This window comes from Patiria miniata, unplaced genomic scaffold (genome assembly GCF_015706575.1).
Source record: "Patiria miniata isolate m_02_andy unplaced genomic scaffold, ASM1570657v1 HiC_scaffold_20, whole genome shotgun sequence".
Lineage (NCBI taxonomy): Eukaryota > Metazoa > Echinodermata > Asteroidea > Valvatida > Asterinidae > Patiria > Patiria miniata.
The window spans coordinates 24,263,551-24,288,881 of NW_024037059.1; the positions used below are offsets into that span (position 1 = coordinate 24,263,551).

Sequence of the window (25,331 nt, forward strand, 5' to 3'; positions counted from 1 at the left end):
ATAAGCAGCTTTCGAGTCGGTCGCTTGAGGGCCTTCTAGATATGGGTGCGTTCGAGCGTTCTACTCGTGTTAACACGAGTATACTCCTGAGCGCCCGAACGGCAGGAGTACGACCCGCGGGTCAGCAAGAGTATACTCTCAATCTTCTCCGGCTGGCCAGCTTCTCCGGGTGGATTTGGCGGATAATTGAGCACGTTACAGTGCACGTTACACAGCACGTTACATGAGCACTATTCATGCTCATGAGTCCGCTGTGCTAACTTTTATTCAGGCTGTGTTGTTGTTGTTGTCGTCGTAAAGTCTACCGGTCCATACAGACATTGAGGGACACCCAAGAATGCGTTATATTGCAAGCATTCTAAAGTTGTGTCCCCATCGTCATTGCGTGTGCGTTGAGGAAAAAATTAAGAAGCGTTGTTCCTTGCTCGGTCGTGGTCCATCACATGCATGTCCAATTTGCAACCACGTTCAACCACGGTTTGAAATAAATGTACATCCTTCAAGTCTTTTTGATAATTAGGATGTTATGTTGGGAGTTAATTGCGCGCCCCACCATGCCTAGGTCTGGATTCGATGGTACCCTGTGACGTATACATACAAACATCCTTACTTCTTACGTGCACCAGTAAAACCCCAACGAACTAAGCACACTTAGGCCAAATTTGGGCAAGGACCATTAGTCGACTAGTGGTTGATTTGTGACGTACCTTACGCCTGCGCACTGATAGCAACGTGCGAACGTCTCTAGTCAAATGCTGGTCAAAATGTCATCGCAAAACTTCTGGATCCTGGCTCTCTGCTAGCATCATGGATGCGCGCGGCTATTGGTTACCAGTGAAGCAACCAACCCCAGTAGGCTGGTTCCAAATACTGAGTCGACTAGCGTAGTCAACCACCGTCGACTAGACAGAGTTCGGGCAAACGTTAGTTAACCATTGGTCAACTATAGGCCTTGCGCGAACTTGGCCATAGTTGGCGAAAGTGAACACTACTGCGCAATTTTGTGCATGTGTGTTGAAGCGAAATTTCCAACTTGGAGTAGCCTTTCGCCCAGGCCATCGTGGTTTAGAGCGGCGGAGTTGCGAAGACCCGAAGCGACTGGAGCAAAGATTAAGTTAGCACGCGCGAGTGGCAAAGCCACGAGGCCTTTCCCAACTTGATTTTGTTGAATTATTCATAGTTTTTATGCAAATAAGAAGCGTGCTGAAGATTAACCAATCACAACCCGGATTTTGCGTCGCGGATTTTGCGTCGCGGATTTTGCGTCGCGGATTTCGCGGATCTCGCGTCGCGGATCTCGCGTCGCGGATCTCGCGTCGCGGATCTCGCGTCGCGGATCTCGCGTCGCGGATCTCGCGTCGCGGATCTCCCCGATCTCACCTCGCGGATCTCGCCTCGCGGATCTTGCCTTGCGGATCTCGCCTCCCCGATCTCGCCTCGCGGATCTCGCCTCGCGGATCTCGTCTCGCGGATCTTGCCTCGCGGATCTCGCCTCGCGTTTTTTTTTTCTAGGTGTTGCGCATGCGCATATATATAAGAGAAATGATGGCTCTATCCCATTCAGAGACGCCTCTCCTATAGATTGGCTTGTGAATAAAAATGTGAGTAAGAAATGCGCATGCGCAACACCCAGAAAAAAAAACAAGAGATCCGCGACGCGAGATCTCTTGTTTTTAAATAGAGGCCACACTTCCACCATGTACAAAAACATGTCGCAGTTTGTAGTTTATTTTTGCGTTAGAAGCATACTCACCCTTTATTCTAGACCCGCGACCCCGTGAACGTGGCGTTGTATACAACGCCACGCTGTTGTGTATTTTTGAACCTAGCGAAATCTATCCGCCATACATATGGATGTTGAGTACTCGCCTAGAAATCTAAATTTGCCTTCCCGCGTGTTCAGGATGTGTTATTTCGACGAAATTTGCCATCAATGAAGACCCATACGAATGTGTAGAAATTAGATTTTAACCTGACAAGGGTGACCCTGACAAATGACCCTGGACGAGTACCCAGGGTCATTTGCGTGCAAAATTATCGGAGCCCTACGAGCTACCCGTCTGCTTCATGTGGCGCATATGATAGGCGGCGTCTGATTGGCCAATAACGAGGCCACGTGATAAACGAGCTAATAATTTAGACATGGTCGGGCGATAGTACACTATCGCCCAACCATGTTCAAATGTTAAAAAGCGATCCGTAGAGTCCTAGTTACTCGGACTACCCTTTATAGGCTAATCAGAAAGTGCTGCCTTTTTCAGATGTCTAATTTTCGTAAAATTTCATGTTGAAATTTTGATACGCAAATGTGTGCAAACGAATCAGGAAATTTCACGAAAAATAGACATCTGAAAAAGGCAGCACTTTCTGATTAGCCTATAAAGAGGGTGAGTAGGCCTATGCTTCTAAAGCAAAAATAAACTACAAACTAAGCCTAAATCTGAAAATCTAAATTTGACAAAGTTCGACATGTTTTTGTACATGGTGGAAGTGTGGCCTTTATTTATGGAGGTAGTCCAGTAAATTGGCCACATCTATGGTGCTAGACTAGGCCAATCCAAAGCGAAAAAAGCCCTAAAACCTCAAGGCTTGGTTCACAGTCAAATATACCATGGAGGTAGAATTTTGACCACATATAAATTTGTAAATTATGCACGATACATGGTTATAGATAGTGTGTCAACTACTCTCAAATACCATTTGCTAGTGTCAACTCAAAAGCACTCTAAAACAAAAGACTGTGTGGAACAAAAGAGGCATAGCACACACGCTCTCACGCTCTCACGAGCACAACAAATATAAATAAATAAAACTCGAAAATGTTTGAATGATAAACTTTTGCTAAAAAAAACGAAGGTTAAAGTGGTCAGATATTGCCTCAGTGCTCAGATTGCACCACAGACAGAGCGTCTAGAATGATAGACATAAATCCACGTTTATGCGGGGTCCATCAGCACAGGCCCCGAACCCATGCCGTTTGGGCACCGCGCTTCACGCTCGCATTTAGCACAAAATTAGTTCTGATCAAGCTCCATCGCCAAATTCTCACTCTTAGCTCTCTCTCAAAGTTGGCAGCCCTGCAAGTTGGCGTCACATGTTGGTCATAAATGGACAGATATCTGCCCATGGACCACAATCTCGGTCATAAATGGACAGAATTGCATTCCGATACAACGATCATGTTGAAAAGAGAAATACCGAGTGGAGGAAGGATTTGTTTTATTTAAATATCTTTTTATCAATCTGGTTGTAGGATTGAAGAAGTTTCTTTCCTTGAAGGATGGCCTGGCATTTCCACTCATCCTGTCATGGCAGTAATATTTCTGTCAGATCAACAGCTTTAACTGTCATCCGTAATCCTGACACTTATGACAATGGCATCACCTTCAGTGACACCCAGATCCATGCTGGTACAGTGGTTTCCTTGTTCTTCAAGAAAAGCACCAACCGATGGGCAGGCATGCCTCGCATTGGCTTCACCAACCAAAATCCAGCCCAAGTAGACACTCAGTCACTTCCTTCCATCTATACCAAGGAGGTTTCATACCAGAGCCATACTTGGGCCATGTCACTTGAAAAGGGGAGTGAAAACATCTTCGTAGATTACACCTTTGATGAGATTGGACTTGTTACCGTTAGACAGCTAGGATGGCCAGAAAAATTACAAGACACTCGAGGGGCAGTTAATTTCAAGAGACCAGTGTGGGCTACAGTGGACTTGTCTGGCTGTTACACATGTGTTATGAAGAATGGTAAGATAAACCACCCCACCCCACCTCAATCCTCTAAAATCCTCCTGGCAGTTTTGGAGGATTGAGAATGAATGGTGTTTGAGAAACACAAGGATTTTGGATGATTGAAGATGAATGGTGTTTGAAGAGGAGGAGGATTTTGGAGGATTGAGGATCATATGCATTTTAAGAGGTAGGACTGGTCAAAGTACATGTATATTGACTATCATTGACATAGTGGTTTGATAAACATGTTTTTTTTTTTATCATACAGAGCCTAGTGCCTACATGCCCCTAGAAATTGTAGAACAAGGGGTGAATGCTCAGCACTTGTATATTGAGGCATTGTCTATGGGCAGCAGGAGTGTATACCATACTAGGCTGGTGCTGATTGGCCAAGGAAGGGAGGAGAAGACTTGTCTGATGAAAACATTGACCAATGACAGGTAAGGATACAAAGGATCTTGTGACATGGTGGCCATCCTCGGAAATTCAAAATGGGATCAATTTCATAGAGATGCTGTTGCTTACTAGTGCTTCATCCAATTTTGTAACTGATAGCAGAAATGTTTCGTTTACAGAAAAGTAGTTTTGAGAAAAACATTCTGATTGCTTTTGTCTTTCTGTCTTCAGCTAATTTTCAACATTGCCCTGAACCCTGGTTCATGCTTCACGCAAAGTCGAAAGCGAAGCAAATTTGACGTCAGGAAACATTCACTTCAAACTTCACTAGAGTTCAAATGTGTTCAGCTTTTGTGAATTTGCAGCATGCATACTTGCTGTGACGTCACAATTTGCTGGACATGTGGGCTTGTTACAATTAATTGTCCCAGTTGGTAGATGATGCTGTTCACACAATGTACATGTGTACTTCTTTTGGTCAATGTTGCAACTTGTGCGAATTTTGATAACAAACAACTGCTTATTAATTTCAAACCAATTTTATTGTAGATATAACACCTTGGAAAGCTGTGGTGGTGGCATAGATAACTCACTCACAGTGAAAATCGATGGGACAAAATCTTGGCATGATTTCCGGGAAGCCATAGGTAATATAACATTGATGTATGTTCTTATGTTAACCCTAACCGCCCTGAATCCTTCAAAATCCTCTTTGCCAAAGTGGAGAAATTTGGAGGATTGAGGTTACATGGCAAAAGTGCGTTACTGATTTCGTAGGATGCACTTTGTCAAGGTCTTGGGCCGGACCTTGTGTTGTGTTTGCTCAGCCATGCATAAATATAGGCCTGGATTATGCTAGAATCCTTTGTACTGCTCCAGGATGTCACTGGCCAAGCCTCAACATATTGACAGTCACTGCTGCAGGATTTTGCAGGATTCAGGCAGTGGTCACCCTTCCACGGACCATATTCAAGAAATAATGGAGGAATTTGCAGGATGGAGGCTACATCCTAGCAAAAAGGCCTAGGGAGTTAGGGTTAATGTTTAGAAATGTGATTTGTGAGGCAAATGTGATTTGAGGCAATCCTAAAGATATGGGCTGCTATAAAATAACCTGTAGTTGAAGGTCCAAGAAGACATTTACATGTACCCCCAACTTATCGTTGCACAATAATGTGTGTACGTACATGTACAGCACTTTGAATTGCATGGGTGTTCAATAAAGTGCGCAGTGAGAAACAAGTCTCCCTCAGAGGATAAAATGAGACACACAAACTGCTTGGACCAATATGAGCTTCATTTACACGCACATGCAGCACAATCAATTTGGAGCTGTCGCAAGCTCTCATAACGCACCTATAAATGGTTAGTACATGTCAGCTGTCATAGGGTGACTGTAGCCATGAGTTGGAGGCATTGAGGACAGCCTGTTGTTTTCAGGGAAGTGGAGTTTACTTGACTCGAGTCTCTCATGTCCACATGAATCATATGTTATGGTTAAGGAAGCTTCAATTTCAAATTAAATCCTAATTAATTAATTAAATAATTATAAACTTAAAAGTTGGCTGGGCAATCGTGTTGGTAAAGCTTGAACAAACTATACTATTATGTGCACATATTTATCAGATTTCTGCTTTCTGATTACTGTTTTCTGATTAAATTCTGGTCAAATCAGAATTGAATCCTGCAAAATCAGCTGATGGGATAAGGTTGCCAACTGTGTTGTTAATCCTAACTCCCTAGCATGATTTACTAGGAACCATACCCATCCTGGCAAATTCCAACACCATATAGGAAACTGCACACACATATTTCTGTCTTTCATTCTGGAGGTGTGCCAACCCAATGTAAAAGACTGTCAATTCAGGGGTACAGTGCACCCATCCTGACAGATTCCAACAAAACATGCCGTTGGGGTTTGATGGGTTGAGTTATGTTAGGGTTAATCTACTTGCAGAATCTCCTTTTGGCAATCTACTTGCCATCTACTTGCAGCATCGCAAACAAATCTAAACCACACAATTTCTACAGTTGTACACTTTCAATTAAAGTAAAATGGCACAAATGAGGTTTCCATGTTTTTTATTAAAAATGTGGTCCTCTTAATAATAAATAAAGTACAAAAATAAATATTCCACAATGCTAGCTTTGTAAAAACATTCTTAAACAGCTTTTGCTGAGATTTTAGATCACAAACAAACGTTTGACTTTTTTTGTTACTAATTAGAGCAAGGGCAAGCAGGTACTAGGTTGCATGCTGGTGTAGGGGATTCTGTTGACGATGTCTTCCTCAATATCTGGCATTTTGCTGGACAGGATCTCCATGGCCCTACAAACCAGGTTGGTGTAAAGCAATGGTCAGTTTATCACTGCTATACTATAAAGAAGAAAGGGTGTATGTATGTGTGGACTGGCCGTCACTGCGTTATGGGGAAGTTTTTAATTTTTATATTTAGGGAAATTAGGACCATGTTATGGGGATTTTCTGCTGTCCCCACAGCGTCTTTGGTCTCCATAGTAACATGGGACAACTCGTGTGTAGTCCCCACAGTTACGGAACAAGTATGTGGGGGTTTGTTTACGGTATAAATCGAGGACACACATGTGAAGCATCATTATTTAATTGAGGATGAGTCAAATGGAGGACGACCTTGATTAGAAAACGCGTACAAAACCAATAGGAGCTGTTGCAAAAAAAGGTTAAGTATGAACAAAAGATAGATGATGAGGAACAATAAGAAATCCTCGATTTACACCATAAACAGACGTGTCTGTGTGTACGTGTTCATCTTTTCAAACCGTGGACGAAACATACCAGAGAACAAAAGAGAACAATATCGTCCACGATTCCCAGCATACGTCCGCGTTTGGGGTCGTGTACAAAACCTATGGGAGTCTTCCTAAAAAGTTAGAGTACAAACAAAAGAGAGACAATAGGACGTCCATGATCTACAGTGAACACACGTTTGGGTGTGTTTGTACGTGTGTTCATGAGTTGTTCAACCACGAAACGGGCGACTTGTGACAAAGCTGCCTCCCTGCGTAGTGGGCGAGGCAAATTATATAACATAGAAGTGCACAGAGGGTGGAACTTTGAAAGAAACTGATCATCAAATGATTTATGCAAAGTAGTTAATTACATACATGTAGCTCTGAAAAAGTTTGAATAACTAAAGTCAATATAGATAACTACAACTTTATGGTGACATTTCCTGTTTTGACCATTCAAAGTTTAAATTCATAATGGCTTAACTTTGGGTTTGAAATCGAATTTGAAAAATTGCCATTTTTATTTCTGATAATCATCTGTCTTGTCAAAGCACTGTCTTACCAGCATGGTCTTTTTTTATAAGATCAAAGCATCATACATGTCAGTACGGTAGTTACATGTATATATCCTCAAACTCACCACTTATGATTGTCCTGCTAGCCAGAACATTGTGCGCATGCAGTTGACATTGTGCATGCCATCAGCTAAGAAGAAATATCTACACTTGGCTCATGCTGATTGACCACAGTGTACCTTCATTAGTTGATGCCAAGCTCTGCGCTCCAACAGCGTGCTAATATTCAGCTATAGTTTGTCAATGATGTACACCAAAGCATCTACAGTAATTATGCCCCGCGGCGAAGCCGAAGGGGCATACTGTTTCCGCCTTGTCCTTCCGTGGGTGGGTGTGTGGGTGGGTGTGTGTGGGTGTGGGTGAGCTTGTCTTACATACGCAGTGTGGACTTCCGAACAAAAGACGTCCACATAATGTAGGTAGCACCGACGTTGTGTGGACTTGCCCACGTCCACACAGTGTTTCCCCATTTCTGGAAAACAGGTTTAGAGGCATTTTTGGGTTAGGTTTATCTGTAGCAGAATGAAGAGAAACACTAAAGGGAATCATAGAAAAAAAATTGGGTTGAAAGAGTTTTCACAGTTTGAGAAAAATGAGTTTTTTCACTGGTTTTTCTTAACTACACGAAAGCAATGGAAAGTCCACACTAGTCATGTGAAACAAGTATGGGTGTGTGTGTGTGGGTGTGTGTGTCCGGACAAATCTTGTCAGCACGATAACTTGAGAAATACTTAACATATGAACTTCAAATTTGGTCTGTGTATTGTTCTTGGTAATCCTAAGAGGCCTATTGCATTTGGGGCCGAAAGGTCAAGGGTCAAGGTCACAGTGGCTGAAACAATAGAAATTTTGTCAGCGCGATAACTTGAGAAATACTTTACATATGAACTTCAAATTTGGTTTGTGGATTGTCCTTGGCAATCCTGAGAAGCCTTTTGCATTTGGGGCCGAAAGGTCAAGGGTCAAGGTCACAGTGGCTAAAACAAAAGAAATTTTGTCAGCGTGATAACTTGAGATATACTTTACATATGAACTTCAAATTTGGTTTGTGGATTGTCCTTGGCAATCCTAAGCCTATTGCATTTGGGGCCGAAAGGTCAAGGGTCAAGGTCACAGTGGCTAAAACAAAAGAAATTTTGTCAGCGCGATAACTTGAGAAATACTTTACATATGAATTTCAAATTTGGTTTGTGTATTGTTCTTGGTAATCCTAAGAAGCCTATTGCATTTGGGGCCGAAAGGTCAAGGGTCAAGGTCACAGTGGCTGAAACAAAAGAAATTTTGTCAGCGCGATAACTTGAGAAATACTTTACATATGAACTTCAAATTTGGTTTGTGGATTGTCCTTGGTAATCCTAAGAAGCCTTTTGCATTTGGGGCCAAAAGGTCAAGGGTCAAGGTCACAGTGGCTAAAACAATAGAAATCTTGTATTTATTCTGAGATCATAGGGATCAGGGATTAATTCATATAGAACCTACAGAAGACACTAATGCTGTCAATTAATGAACGTTCCATGTGACCAAGGTACATGTAAGTTGATGTTAAAAGAGTGGTGTTGTGTCATGGGAACAGTCACGGTTGCGGGGCATTTGTGTTTGTAAACACACCTGACTTGTTTTGTTAATTTATTTGATCTGATTTTTTGGTCATGTTTGTTGGTAGAATGCTTGAAAACAGGGACTATAATGTTTTGTCAAACCCTCAAAACTGTTTCTCTGACAGGTATCCTTTTGTTTCATGTCTAAAAACAACAGCAAATACATTCTCTGATCTTGGAAATAGCCCTGAACGTGGAAAGCAATATGACATAAAAAGATTGGACAAAACTCTTTGTTTTTGATAAACCAATTATAACCATAATGTTTAAAACTGTGGCAATTATCAGCGATTAGCCCCTATTTACTTCAAATATATTATGTTCATACTGTAACTGCTTCATCACACTAGTTTCCCCTTTTTAATCTGATTTTTTCTCATTCCTTAGGTATTGTTTACTCATCGTGCTGTTTACCTCCTGGTTTTCAATCTTGGCTGTGATCTGCACAAACCAGCAGTAATTGAAAGCGTTGGACCTGATGGGAGGGTCAGTTAATATTCATGTATTGTGTACTGACTTTAAATGCTTACCGCACACCTACAGGTTTGCTTACGATTTATGGTGTGTACAACTTTAATAAGTTTAATGTTTTATGAATTTTGTAGCAAAATGAAATTGCTGACCTTACATAGAGTGTTTAATTATCAGGGCTTGATGATCTTAAAAGACATCATATTATGATAAAAAGAGCTTACATGTACAAGGAGATTTGTCTCATGCCTCTATGCTTAGAGTGAGTCCATTCCAATTTTGAGGCATATTGTTTTTGTTTATTCTGCCCTTTTAAGAAAGTAGTTGAGCATCATGAGCTGACCAACTGGGAGTGTATGGATCTGTGGATGCAAACTATGTACATGTATGTCAACACTGGCAAACAGTCATTGGTAGCAACAGAGAGAACATCTCCTGCAATTATCATAGTTGGGACTCATAGAGATAGCTTGGGCAAAGATACAGAAGAAAAGGTAAGCCCCACTCCCTAGTTTCTGATCAGTATGTACAAATCAGTGCTTTTGGTTTTCTTTTGTGTGTGTTGTATAATATGATGTCAAATTGAAGTCCAAACGACTTGATTAGTTGGAATCATTTGGTTTTGTATTTTAAAAGACTTACCCAGATACAAGCAGGGTTGGAACATTTGCCTGATATGTAGGGTCTGTCTTGTCTTCGGTATTGTGTGTGGCAAAATGTCTATGCTTGTGAGAAAAAAAATCATTGCCCTTTTTCATGTATAATTAGAAACCCGGTCTGAGATTGCACCAAATTACAAGCTTGCCTTGGACTAGAAAACAATGTTGTTTTTGAGAGCCTGAGGTACCAAATCAGAACCCTCTCAAATAAAACTTCCTAGCGCTGTTCCAATGTTGCAAGTAAATTAATGTCAGTTTGCTTATTGATTAATAGAACATTTCAGTAGTGTTTATGCATAGTTTTCAACAGTTGTTTACAAGAATGGTTATTTCAGTGTTTGGCATGAACATTTATGAAATAGTTGCAAACTATTCAGACCTTGACATTTTGCAATTGATACTCCCATAGTATTTATTCAATTAAACATAGCTATCAGTCATGAGAAATAATTAAGAATGTTTTAGTGTGTTAGTTTACTTCCCTGACATTTCATGGGAGCCAGTTAAAATTGCGCATTTGTACAGATTCCTTTTATATGTCAGACGATGTAGTGACATCTTTTCAACATACTTCCTTTTACAGATTCAAACTGCACAGGATAATTCATACCATTTCTGTTATTATTAATTTCTGTCTATTATTATTATGTGTAATTACAAATAATAATTTGGGGAGGCTAATCATCCTTACTGGCAGCTGGGATGCTGAATTGCGAAGGACGCGGCTACAACGTGGTCCGGCCGCTGGCATGTAAAGGCGCCTATGGCTGCCGGCCACATCGACCCATATATGACCACGGAGCACAGCCTGAGATCGAAAGTGTTTGATTTTTCCGGAGGGAGGAAAACCGGAGGGCCCGGAGAAAAACCCTCGTGGCACAGGAGAGAACCAACTCACAACTCTACTCACATGTGTCCCGTGGCCGGGATTCGAACCGGGGTCACCTTGGTGAGAGGCGAGCGCTTTACGCACAAGCCACCCATGCCACCCATATCAAATATCAACTTGATGCTAAATCCGCAGCTAGCTGTGTTAAAATAGATGGGCATTGGTAGATGGAAAACACTATGAAATGGTACATGTGCTTGTATGTATCTGTTTCCAAAGGTCAAGGCCCAGTTTGCTAACATCAGAGAGGCACTCCAAGATGCACCATACAAGCAGCATGTAATAAGTCAGGATTTTGCTGTAGAAAACAGCCTTGAAGACTGCAGTCAAGCTGAGGTAATATCTGCAAACTTTAAGGCTGCTTTTATCTCATCAAAAATGGTTCAATAGACCTGTGTCATGCCACTGGTTGTTTCTGACTTCCTGCATGGAGTTCCCCAAAATAGTGCTTGTATTATGCATGGTACCTGTTTTGGAAAAAAAACCGAAAAATTTCCAGCAAATTTCTACCTACATTAATATGTCTAAGGACCTGTGAGATTTACCCAATATTTCTAAGAAGTAGTGCGATTGTACAAGTTGTATTCATTCACTAATGTCGGGTATCTAGTCTGCCTGAAGCAACTTTTCAAAAATAACATGTGCTATGTGCATGCTCATGAGAAGCTATAATAAATACAATTCTTCACACTTCTCTGAACCAATGTCTATTTCCTTACTTGTTCATAAACCATAGATTTTAGCCCTAAAGACATTGATAGCTGAAGTAAGCTGTTCTGAGTATTACATGGGAGAGGAGATCCCACTGAAGTGGCTGCAGTTTGAAGAGGCCAGACTGCACAGTTCTCCCATCATGTCTGTAGCAATGGTAAGTGAATCCTCTAGGCCTGTAACACATCACAATTCATCACACATCACAATTCATCACACATCACAATTCAGCACACATCACAATTCATCACACATCACAATTCATCACACATCACAATTCAGCACACATCACAATTCATCGCACATCACAATTCATCGCACATCACAATTCATCGCACATCACAATTCATCACACATCACAATTCATCGCACATCACAATTCATCACACATGACAATTCATCGCACATCACAATTCAGCACACATCACAATTCATCGCACTTCACAATTCATCACACATCACAATTCATCACACATCACAATTCATCACACATCACAATTCATCGCACATCACAATTCATCACACATCACAATTCATCACACATCACAATTCATCACATATCACAATTCATCGCACATGACAATTCATCACACATCACAATTCATCGCACATCACAATTCATCGCACATGACAATTCATCGCACATGACAATTCATCACACATCACAATTCATCGCACATCACAATTCATCACACATGACAATTCATCACACATGACAATTCATCACACATGACAATTCATCACACATGACAATTCATCACACATCACAATTCATCACACATCACAATTCATCACACATCACAATTCATCACACATCACAATTCATCACACATCACAATTCATCGCACATCACAATTCATCGCACATCACAATTCATCGCACATCACAATTCATCGCACATCACAATTCATCGCACATCACAATTCATCGCACATCACAATTCATCGCACATCACAATTCATCGCACATCACAATTCATCGCACATCACAATTCATCACACATCACAATTCATCGCACATGACAATTCATCACACATCACAATTCATCGCACATCACAATTCATCGCACATGACAATTCATCGCACATGACAATTCATCACACATCACAATTCATCGCACATCACAATTCATCACACATCACAATTCATCACACATCACAATTCATCGCACATCACAATTCATCACACATCACAATTCAGCACACATCACAATTCATCACACATCACAATTCATCACACATCACAATTCAGCGCACATCACAATTCAGCGCACATCACAATTCATCACACATCACAATTCATCACACATCACAATTCATCGCACATCACAATTCATCGCACATCACAATTCATCGCACATGACAATTCATCGCACATGACAATTCATCGCACATCACAATTCATCGCACATCACAATTCATCGCACATCACAATTCATCGCACATCACAATTCATCGCACATCACAATTCATCACACATCACAATTCATCGCACATCACAATTCATCGCACATCACAATTCATCGCACATCACAATTCAGCACACATCACAATTCAGCACACATCACAATTCAGCACACATCACAATTCAGCACACATCACAATTCATCGCACATCACAATTCATCGCACATCACAATTCATCACACATCACAATTCATCGCACATCACAATTCATCGCACATCACAATTCATCGCACATGACAATTCATCGCACATCACAATTCATCGCACATCACAATTCATCGCACATCACAATTCATCGCACATCACAATTCAGCACACATCACAATTCATCGCACATCACAATTCAGCACACATCACAATTCAGCACACATCACAATTCAGCACACATCACAATTCATCACACATCACAATTCATCGCACATCACAATTCAGCACACATCACAATTCAGCACACATCACAATTCAGCACACATCACAATTCAGCACACATCACAATTCATCGCACATCACAATTCATCACATATCACAATTCATCGCACATCACAATTCATCACACGTGTTAAGCTGGAATACCTTCTGTTCAACCCATAAATCATTGTCTTTGTGCTGTTTTAAATGTACAGCAAAGAACCATTTCAGTTTCAAATTATCAACTAAGAAAATTCTTCTGATTTGAAACAGTTGAATCTGATGAATGTAACAAATGTACTGAAAGTGAATGTAGTAAAACAGGTCATTAGGGTGTTACAGCTGTAAATATATATGACAGTAATGTTCTATAGTCGGAAACACGCTTGTTTCCTTTTCTCTGTCATCATACACGATAGTTAAGTTGTCTATTCTGTGCAGGTGTGGCAAAAAATCACAAAAACTAAAAAATTCCACATTACTTTTTAGGTCAGGCAGACTATTGAGAAGTCCATTGGAAACATGGCTGATGCTGAGGCTATGTTGATGCTGAAATACTACCATGACATTGGTGAGATCATCTGCTTTGATGGACAGAAGGATAGCCCACTCAGCCAGGATCCCAGTGAAGCTTTCCTTGCCGATCGCCGTTGGTTGATCAAGGTGTTTCAAAAGTTTGCAACCGTTCATGAAGCGAAAGATCAAGTGAGTTCATCTCTATTTTGGTCCATATGTTGTGGATAACATTACCAGCACTCTAGCTGTTAGGATTACACTATCTTTTGACCCTCACTGGCCGAGTCCATTGGTTGCCACTGGGGGTCATGGGTTGAGACCCTTGTTTTAGCCATTATTAGTTACAGCAAATCAGATATGATGCATGATTCACATCAATAACTTCAGTAGGCAGTATTTCTCCTCACTATTACATGGAAAATGTACCCCGCTGGACTAATAAGATGACAAGATCACAATGGGCTGCTCTTTGAGAGGAAAATCAACTGTCCTTAAAGTTCCCTGCGAAGCTGAAGGGGCATGCTGTTTCTGCTGTGTCCGTGTGTATGTGTATGCGCAGGCATTGCAGTAATTCTAGCCTAGGTATGTGTGTGTGTGTGTGTGTGTGTGCACACAGGCCAACCTTACATACCTAACATGGATATTCCTTTGTTAAGGAAAAAATGGAGAAAAAGTCATTTTACTCACACTGTGAATACTCTTTCAACCCAATTTGTTTGTCATGGTTTCCTTGAGTATTCCTCTTCATTTTGTGACAGATAACCCTTACCCAGAAATGCCTCTAAACCTGTTTTCCAGAGAGGGAGGAAACGTTGTGTGGACCTGGCTTAGTCCACAGAAGATTCACGCAACCTGCATCGTGTGGACCTGTTTTGTTTTCAGGTGCTCACAAAATCACTCTTTTGGTTTCACAGTAATAACTTAAGTTGGACTTGATGTATATGTATGTCATGAACCTTGATAGGCTGCTTGCTGTTGGAACCTTTATAGAAGCTTAATGAGTTTGGACCACAGAATACAAAGGCCGAAGTCATTACAGTTTTCCCACCATAACACAAAAAAGACTGGTTACATCAATTTAAAGCGTGGTATTGTGGTTAGTCCTTGGGGATCCTCCAGAATCAAGGTCAAGGTTGTTATTAAAACAACAGGAATAGTTATCTCAACATACACATGTAACTCAAGAAAAACTTTGCATATCAACTTTGGACTTGGTAAATGCAAGTACGTGGGTTGTTCTTAAAATTTTTAGGTCACTGCCAAATGTTGACGTTCTAATTAAAACAATATAGTACCTTAATAGTTAGGCAACATGACAGGTAACTTTTATGACAGGTACAGTCTTTTTATTTTTCCATGGATGTGGCACCTCTTAACCTTGAACGGTACTGAATGCAAACTTGAACATGTACATTTGTACATGTACAATTGCATGTGTGCGTAATAACTTGTAGTTTGCTTTTTGTAAATTGTGTACTGTCAGGTGCTCACCAGGCATACATGGAAATGTATTTGACATTTGATAACCCATGTTAATTCGGGCGTTTCACATTGCAGTGCGCCATCAAGAGTTTGCCACAGAGAGTTAATTTTTCCCAGTGTATTGTGGGAGATGGTCGACAAATTCGGAGCGTGGGTTATTTGAAATTGTTAGTTTGTTCTGTCAGTAGTTTCCTAAGCGTATGATTAGAATATCTGTTTGCCCTTTTCTTTCTTTGTATCAATATTTTGTTTTTTTGTAAGGCGGCAGAATGCTATACCCCAATCTTGAACAAATTAGCTCAAGTTGTCAACTGATACTCGTTCAAAAAGGGCAGTGTTTTGTCGACCGTAAACTTGAACAATTGACTCTCCTTGGCAAACTCTTGGTGGCGCACTGCATTGTGAAACGCCTGAATTGTCTTGTCAGATCATCACAGTTGAAATTTAAAAAAAGTGATACATGTATCATATTTACTCATTGAATTAAATAAACCACATTTTCTTTCCAGGTTACTATTTTATGTGATCATTTTAGTATACATGTACCTCTCATTTTGCCTACATACATTTTTCACTGTGTGTACCCACTAGTCCTGTCTCTTTTTACTCATATTTCTTGTGCAGGATCTATTCACATTCACTTACTCTTAAATCACATACAATGACTTCCAAAGATTAAAGCAAACAAGTAATTTTTATTCAGGGGTCATACATGTAGGCATCACTACAGTGTAACCTAAAACAAAACAGTACCAATGTAAATGAACGTTCCATGTGGCCCAAGTAAGTTCATGTTAAAAGGGTGGTGTTATGTCATGGAAATAGGCATGGTTGCGGGGCATTTCTGTTTAATTATCACAACTTTCCTTGTTTTAGCTTCATTTGCCCCAAGCCAGGATAGTGTTTTCCTTAAATGTAATATTTTTAATTCACTTTGTTCAAAATCCCCCTGCTTCCCACCCAAGTCTTCATCGCTAATGAGTTCACTGGAAAGACTGAATAAGGAAGGGATTCTTGAAGACCCTTTGATCAACCACTTGTTGGGAGATGTGCTGAGTGAGATCCAGGAGCGGCCTATTGACAGCACATTGGACACAAAGCAAGCTTTATTGGGCAGCATGCACAAGTTGGACCTGCTGTGCGAGCGATTGGATCAGGTCTGTACAATGAGGCTGCATATAGCTGCCAAAGCTATCAATATATTGACACTGCTGGTAATGGACATGACCTTCAGCTCAGTCCATGACTGGCTATACTCCTCCATGCGTGTTACTCATTAAGATCAGATCATCACACTTTGTACCCAATATGAGAGGCTCCAAGAAATGAGGAAATTGCTCAAGCTGTCTTTATCTTATTTACACAAAGTTTACTAGATAAATATTGACTTGTTTATTTGGGAGAAGTAATTTGATTGAAAATATTGAAGTAGATTTAGTTGAAGATACAAGTAAGCAACAGAACTTTATGTAACTAGGACCCAATTTCATAGCGTTGCGTAACAGTTTGCAGAAAAGTTGTGCTTACAATAGCAGAAAATCATGCTGCTGGTTAAGCACTATTTCAAGGCATGGATGTGCTAACGGTTGCATGGGCATGAAGATTTCTATTGTTACGTTACTGATTTAAGCAACTTCTCCTCTGTGGTTAAGCGTGCTTACACTGTGCTTACTGCTTAAATAGTCTCTATGAAATAGACTGAGGCTCTGTTAGCATAAAATTGGCTGTTAAGCAACGCTATGAAATCCCTCCACACTCATCCCTTTATCTGTTAATCTCTTTTATTGGTTTTTAGAACGCAGGAGGAGATGAGTGGATGGAAACCAATGCACAGGTTACCACTCAGCGAACCTACTATGTTCCCAGTTTACTTGGCAAATATTCCATCACCAAAAGGAATCCACTGAGTCCAGAGTCATCTTACATCTTCTATATTCACTTTGTGCACATTGTACCTGGTATGTCTTATCAAACATTCTCTGTCCAACATGAGATAAAAAATTCCAACTTGTAAATAAACCCAAGTATTGTGCTATTGAAGGGAGAAGATTAAACATAAGTGTGGAAATCAGTGCTAGTTTACAGATGACCTCCATTCTCAACTTTCCCCAAATCTCCAAATATTGTCAAATGTAGCCTATGAAATGAAGCCTGTTCTGAGTATACTCTGACAAAGTTGCTGAAAAATCCAAAGTTGAAATTTATCGCATTTCAAACTCATTCTGATAATCAGAGTTTCAAAACTAAATGTTGTACTTACAGAATATGGTAGGGGAAAAAGTCTTGGACCAATTACTGCTACTTTGTCTGGGATGCACTGGAATAGATAAAACCAAAAAAATTGTTCACACACGTAGATTTGCTGCTTTACAAAAGAGGAACAGTTTGTCAGGGAAAATGCAGACAAACATGCTGTCTAGTATCTGTAGATGAATCATGTGTTTCTGAGAATTTTTTGTTTATTAGACTGCTTTTTGATTTTGATTTTGACAGATAGTTTGTTCAATCAGCTTGTGGTGCGTGCATTGGTGTGGTCACAGGCACAAGACGGAACAGAGCAATTGCCAAGAATTGCACATAGATATGCCCGTTTCCCTGCTGATGGCGACCATGAAGTTGAGATGGAAATGTCACCATTGAAACAGGCCTATATCAGAGTATGTATGATTTCAATGTTTAAAGCTCTAAAATGATATCTTTGGTGGCTTGAACGTAACAACCTTATGAATTGGATTTAGAAGCCACATGAATCCGGGTGTAGCAAAGAATATGTGTGAATAGAAGTAATAAAAATAGTAACTAGAGCCTCGCATTTGTCAGTTGTAATATGGTTAAGCAAAAACCAGGAAGAGCATGAAATTCAAATGTTTTGGGTTAATCATTTATGATTTGGAACAATTGCATCCTTCAAGGATCATTTTATTTTAGAACACATTTGTATTTACACGTCACTTGATGATGTAATCAAAATATTTATAGTATGTACTGATGTAGTTTAGACAGGTTATGTGAGATGAAGTGAAAAGAAGACAAACTTATGTGTCTGTATTAATGACACCCAACTTCCGGTTTGATGACGTCACAGAAAGGTCACTTTTTGAAATAACTTTTTGAAATAAAATTGCTTGTAATTTGATACCCAATAATGTAATCATGAAATCACAATTGTACACACCTCGGTATCAGGACTGATGTTCACACCGATTTGGAAGTTCATGCGTGGTTCCGTTTCAAAGAACAGCCACAGAGAAGTAATGCCCAAGAAAAATAAAACACGGGAAAATGTGAACACTAAAGAAGAACGAAGACAAAGCCAAAGGGTGATGGGGGTTCAGCCTCATCACCCGATTCGTACCATTTCACAAAGCTGACCGGATTGTACCCGATCATCGGGACAATCAAACATTCCAAAGACAATCTCAGTTCCCTGGGGGGTATACATATCTGTGCTACCATTTATGAGGTATAGCCAGACGGGTGTAAGGGGAGGGTTGTTTTTACCACAAAGTGGACCTGTTCATGTCTAATAAAGAAGTCACCGAAATCACGAAATCACCCAAATCGTACCATTTCACAAAGGTGACCGGATCGTACCCGATCATCGGGACAATCAAACATTCCAAAGACAATCTCAGTTCCCTGGGGGGTATACATATCTGTGCTACCATTTATGAGGTATAGCCAGACGGGTGTAAGGGGAGGGTTGTTTTTACCACAAAGTGGACCTGTTCATGTTTAATAAATATCGATGACGCCAAATGTCAATCACAAGGAAAAAGTGGAGCTGCGGCTGATTAATTTTTTTTGGGGGGGGGGGAGGGGAAATCATCAAAACACCTTCCCCCTCCCCTGCCTACAGACCTGCATAATCATCTCTTCCCTCACTGGTACCTATGTACTCCTGGGAGAAGCAATGAGTGACAACCCCAGGCTGGACTCAACCCACAACCATAAACATAATATTCGAATAGCTTTTTACCAGTTTGAATAATCGAAAGAAGAAACTATGCACTTACACAACTGTGACGTTATTTTAATTGTAAATTCGCGGCACTTTATTGTCAGATCCCGCTGTTTGTCAACGGTGACATAAAGCCTTGACTGTTATAAAATAGTTACTGCCAAACATTTCAAACGTTGATTGCGGCATGCGGTCACCTGCAGTTTCTAGTAATCGAATACTTAATTATTTAAAAATGGACAGCCCTATCCAAAAACTGCAGAATTACCTGCAGACCACGAATTCAGTGGAAGAAAACCTCAATGAAAAGCCTGTGCCTGATGGATTGCTGACACTAGCATGTCCACAGTCTCTGAATTGCCCCCTCCCCAAAGAAATATGAACAGAATGATACATTTTCTTGTTCCTTGAATTTGACATTTTTATATCAATGTTTCTTGTCTGTGTTGTTTTGGCAGGTGTGTATATCAAAGCATTCTGTGATATATACATCTACACAAGGTCCTTCAAAATCCAGAAGATTACAGTGCAAACCATCACCCATCATAGTGTGTAAGGTGAGATGGGAATAAAAAGGATATCTCATCAGGGACACACTTTTTACATCATTTGTTGAGCTAAATAATCAAATAGTCACAATCTGAAAGGCTTCACTTGATTTATTGCACACAGTGTTTGATAGATGTCTTTGCCTTGTCAGTTTTTGATTAAGAAATTATCAACTGTCTCTTTTCTGCAGGAGTTCGGCCAGTCATTTTGTTACTATTCACTGTTTGTTTGACAAGGGGCATTTTGTGGCAATAATATTTCCACTTTTAAAAGCTTCCCCCAAACGGTAAAAAGGACTATTTGCACTTTTATTGTGTGCAAACATGTGGCAAGTACTGATGTTTTTAATATCAAACTTTTTAAAATCGTGTTCCAAAAAAATATATAGACCAGAATTTTTAATTGACAAGAATAACAAAACTGGGCACCTAATATGATTGCTAGCAGAAATTAACACAAATTCTTGAAACTTTTGTTCATTCAATCAAGGTCAGGGATTTTCTCTGTGTTACACTCAAGTCAATCAAGTCCATGTGGGCCAAGGGGCTCAAGTTTCACTTGTGCGTATCATGCCCCTGTGATCCAGAGGGTGCTCTACACTTTCTGCTGCTTGATGAATGCCTGGAGAAAGAACGCGTATGTTGCCATGAACAACCTGGTGTAAGGATTGACACTAGTGGCATCAAACAGATGTTTGTTGAATCAGGTCAATCGTCACTACGGAAACTTGGTAAGTATGTAATCTCTTATGCGGCATCATCATAGTAAATATGTGGGTCTTTCTGATGAAAGTGGTTTATATTTGGTTCAAAATTATAGCACATGCCACTTGGTGTTTGTTTGAACATTCAATATCAGCACAAATGTATATTAAAAAATAACCTTCATCAGTTATGCAAGTTATGAATCCCATTCTAATCTAACTGGTACGTGCACCGCTGCTCCATTATTATGGCTATTTTTCATGTACAATTCCGTGCTTAAGAAGCCTATTCTGGGCAGAGCTAGCACGGACATTTTGCATTAACCCTCGTGGCACAAAATCCTTAATTATGTGATGTACACATTTCAGTACATGCCAAAATTCCTTGCAAATCCATGAAATGCATTCACCATGAAATATGCCAACAAATTTGTCTTTGTTTACTGTAAGTAGAGCCATAAAATTGGGTCCTGGCAAGCCTCTATCCAGTTTGAATTGACTGGAACTAAGTCCTGCTCTGAGTTTGCAGCATGTATTGTACCCTGTAATGGAGACATGAAGTGTTGTGTCATGCACAACCAAATGGTTCATTAATTATCTCAAATTATTCACATTTAACTTGAATCATTCACATAGCAGGCTCTTTTCAACGATAGTTGTTTTATTTTTTTAGCATGTAACCAACAGAAAAAAGAGATAGTGGACACAAGGAAACAGTTGTCTAAAATGTAAAAGAGAAGCACTGAATGACTTAGATTGTAAAAAATAAAAATTCTGCAGCTACAATGTCTAAATTCACATGCACTGCAATATTGTGCACATTATGTGTATTGATTTATCGTTGGTCTGGATCTTCTCTATTTCTTATGCTGTAGCTGGTCTTTGATTGTTCAAGACAATTATCAAGATTTGAAAGTTTGTATGGTGAAGATAGCAATAAGATAAAGTTGATGTCTTCTGACGACGGGCAGAGTTTAATGTCCAAAATGTAGAGTTCCCGCGGCTTTTCAGAACCCTGCAAACTTATAAAAGAGATTTGTTACATTTTTCAACTGTAAACTTTGTCTTAAAACTTGTACAAATACTACTTCAAATTGCAATACAATACATCAAAAGTTGTAGTGTGTGAACAAGACTGTCTGTTTCAAGGCAAGCAGCAAATTCTTGACATAAAATGATGGTACAAAAATGTGTTTGTTATTTTCTTTTCTTCTGAGATCCCTATGTGATGAGTGAGAAACACCTGCTAGCCATTGCAGCTGAGCTGGGTCCTGAGTGGGAACGCCTTGCAGTCAGTCTGGGCTTCACTCAGTCTAACCTGTACAGGTTCAAACAAGACAACAGTGTAACAGACAATGCTATCTTTAGCATGTTGGTTGCATGGTCAAAGAGGGAAGGAGGTGATATAGAGAGAAAACTACAAGTGCTTAGTGAAGCTATAGATGAATGTGGACGTAGAGATGTGGTTGAAAAAATGCTGCATATTTATATGTAGGCAATTGATAACCATAAGAAAAACCTAGATTGCCCAGTGATTAACCTCTGATAATCTTACGTGCTAAATAAGTACAATATATGCTATAGCACACTGAGTATACAGTGTTTATATGTTGGTGAAGGGCAAAACCTAATATTGATTTACATCACCCGACGCAAATTTCTTCTCATTGTAGTTTAATTGTGGTACCCCCTGCTACATGTACATCAGATTCAAACCAGCCAGCCGATCCTGGCAAACTCGGTGGTCGGGTGGTGGGACGTCTGCACTAGAAAGCAGGAGGTCATGGGTTTGAGTTCCACCCGAGTGATTTTTTCCAACTTTTGCTCGGGAGGTAACACACTGAGTATACATACAGTGTTTATACGTCTTTGAAGGGCAAAACCTAATATTGGACATGGTGAACTCAGAAAACGCCAACATTTTTTTCACCAATGGTATAAGCTGCTTGTAGAATGCATGATGTAACTGTATTGCTAGCTTTGAACAATGTATTTAATGTTTGAAAATTAAAACTTGCAGGAGCAGATCCTGGAATTTTTAAGGGGGGGGGGGGGTTTCATTATGTTTTATGAATTTCTATGAAAAAAAATTCCATCAGAGCTTCTTCTTTTGTAAACTTGCTTTTTTTCCAACAAATATGTTCATCACTTTTTCATTTGTTTCTTCACTGTTTTTTTCTCTTTCTTCACAATGTATCCAGCAAACAAAACAAAGTTTCCTTTTATGTGCTTTTTTTTCTGCAAAGAATCATAACGGTCGTGGCATTGAAAATCTTTTAAAACATTTGGATTCAGGCCTGTGTTGGATTCAGGCCTGTGTTGGATTCAGGCCTGTGTTGGATTCAGGCCTGTGTTGGATTCAGGCCTGTGTTGGATTCAGGCCTGTGTTGGATTCAGGCCTGTGTTGGATTCAGGCCTGTGTTGGATTCAGGCCTGTGTTGGATTCAGGCCTGTGTTGGATTCAGGCCTGTGTTGGATTCAGGCCTGTGTTGGATTCAGGCCTGTGTTGGATTCAGGCCTGTGTTGGATTCAGGCCTGTGTTGGATTCAGGCCTGTGTTGGATTCAGGCCTGTGTTGGATTCAGGCCTGTGTTGGATTCAGGCCTGGGTTGGATTCAGGCCTGGGTTGGATTCAGGCCTGGGTTGGATTCAGGCCTGGGTTGGATTCAGGCCTGGGTTGGATTCAGGCCTGGGTTGGATTCAGGCCTGGGTTGGATTCAGGCCTGGGTTGGATTCAGGCCTGGGTTGGATTCAGGCCTGGGTTGGATTCAGGCCTGGGTTGGATTCAGGCCTGGGTTGGATTCAGGCCTGGGTTGGATTCAGGCCTGGGTTGGATTCAGGCCTGGGTTGGATTCAGGCCTGGGTTGGATTCAGGCCTGGGTTGGATTCAGGCCTGGGTTGGATTCAGGCCTGGGTTGGATTCAGGCCTGGGTTGGATTCAGGCCTGGGTTGGATTCAGGCCTGGGTTGGATTCAGGCCTGGGTTGGATTCAGGCCTGGGTTGGATTCAGGCCTGGGTTGGATTCAGGCCTGGGTTGGATTCAGGCCTGGGTTGGATTCAGGCCTGGGTTGGATTCAGGCCTGGGTTGGATTCAGGCATTGATCTCCATATACACAGACTGGATAGGACATCGCGCCGTGTTTGTGTACGAATGCGCGGCCGAACAATGGCGGCGCGTTTACTGTCAGACGGGTATACGCGCATTGTGCTTTTACTTTGTTTACTTTGGAAAATGCATTATCGAGTGTAATTTTTCTTACAGGAGGGAGTTCAAGCGCTCCTCCAAAACAAATCTTTAAAAAAAAACTAACTGAACGATGAAGAAATCTAAAAATTAATGTGGCCTGACGTTGCGAACTTAGCAAGTTCTTCTTCAGAGGCTGTTTTAGCCTCTGAAGAAGAACTTGCTAAGTTCGCAACGTCAGACCACATTAATTTTTAGATTTATATATTTCAGGTCCATCCAGTCAGTAAGCAGTTTGCAGCAGTCTTACTTTTTTCATGAACGATGAAGAGTTACCCTCAATCCCTCCAAACAGCTTTTCCACACTTTCTTGATATACACTTTCTTATTATGCATTTTCGAAATTCAAGAACCCCCTATTTCCTTTTCCTTTTTTTTGTTTGTTTGTTAAATCCCTCCTCCTCCCAAAAATGACTGTAAGTAAATTGCCAATTTATTTTTGGCACATTGGTCATTAGAGCACACTGAATTACTCCATCAATGAAATGATTATTGTCTTAATAATATGCTGAAATGACATCATATTTTTTAACTGAACACTCATACGAGAAATTGTATGGAGATTCATTCAAATGATTGATATATTTATTAAAAACCCGAACATAAACCAATTAGAATCTAAAAGGTAAGAAAAAACCTTAATTTTACAAAGTAATCAGTAAAAACTTCTTCCCGTCCCTAGATTGCCCGGGAATGACATCGTTCACCTCTTGTGATATTGTGTGAAAGGAGATGAATCACAAAGAATAATTCAAGCTACGCACGGTCTTGTTTTATAATTAAATGTTTAGCTATACTTCTGAAAATAAATATAATTACTTGTAAGTGTAATGGGAATCGTTTTTGTGAGCGAATAGGACGGTGTACTAATGGCTATAGTTAATAATCTTATATAAAGGCGCACACAATATAATTTCAAACTGTGAAAGCACTCATTGCTTTCTTCACCATACAAACTGTCAATAATGTGTCAGTCATCTTGGGAGCTCACAAAAATACTTGCGTTGAACTTCACAGCTCTTTCCAAAAAGAAAACCAATCAATGTTAACAGTTCCACATCGTAAAAATTGATTAAGTCAAACTCTCAGATGCCTATCACACCGCATGTTCCATTCAGTGGATGATACAGTTGATTCCATCCCTCCGTGAAGTTCTCCATTTTCGTCCGTCTCGGATATCGTCCTGCAGCTGGTGGTTT

General features: G+C 40.3%; 1 protein-coding gene across 1 annotated transcript; it reads left to right on the forward strand.

The window, feature by feature from the left end:
• Positions 1-24: 24 nt before the first annotated feature.
• LOC119728270 lies at positions 25-23,235 on the forward strand. Its single transcript, XM_038200438.1, has 16 exons — positions 25-490; positions 3,254-3,752; positions 4,006-4,177; positions 4,683-4,780; positions 6,361-6,473; positions 9,463-9,561; positions 9,864-10,040; positions 11,314-11,430; positions 11,831-11,962; positions 14,168-14,383; positions 16,642-16,833; positions 17,472-17,634; positions 18,170-18,333; positions 20,096-20,194; positions 20,676-20,916; positions 22,107-23,235. Exons 2-16 carry the CDS (start codon positions 3,281-3,283, stop codon positions 22,382-22,384), a joined length of 2,733 nt encoding a protein of 910 aa, XP_038056366.1. The 5' UTR covers positions 25-490; positions 3,254-3,280; the 3' UTR covers positions 22,385-23,235.
• The last annotated feature ends 2,096 nt before the right edge of the window (positions 23,236-25,331 follow it).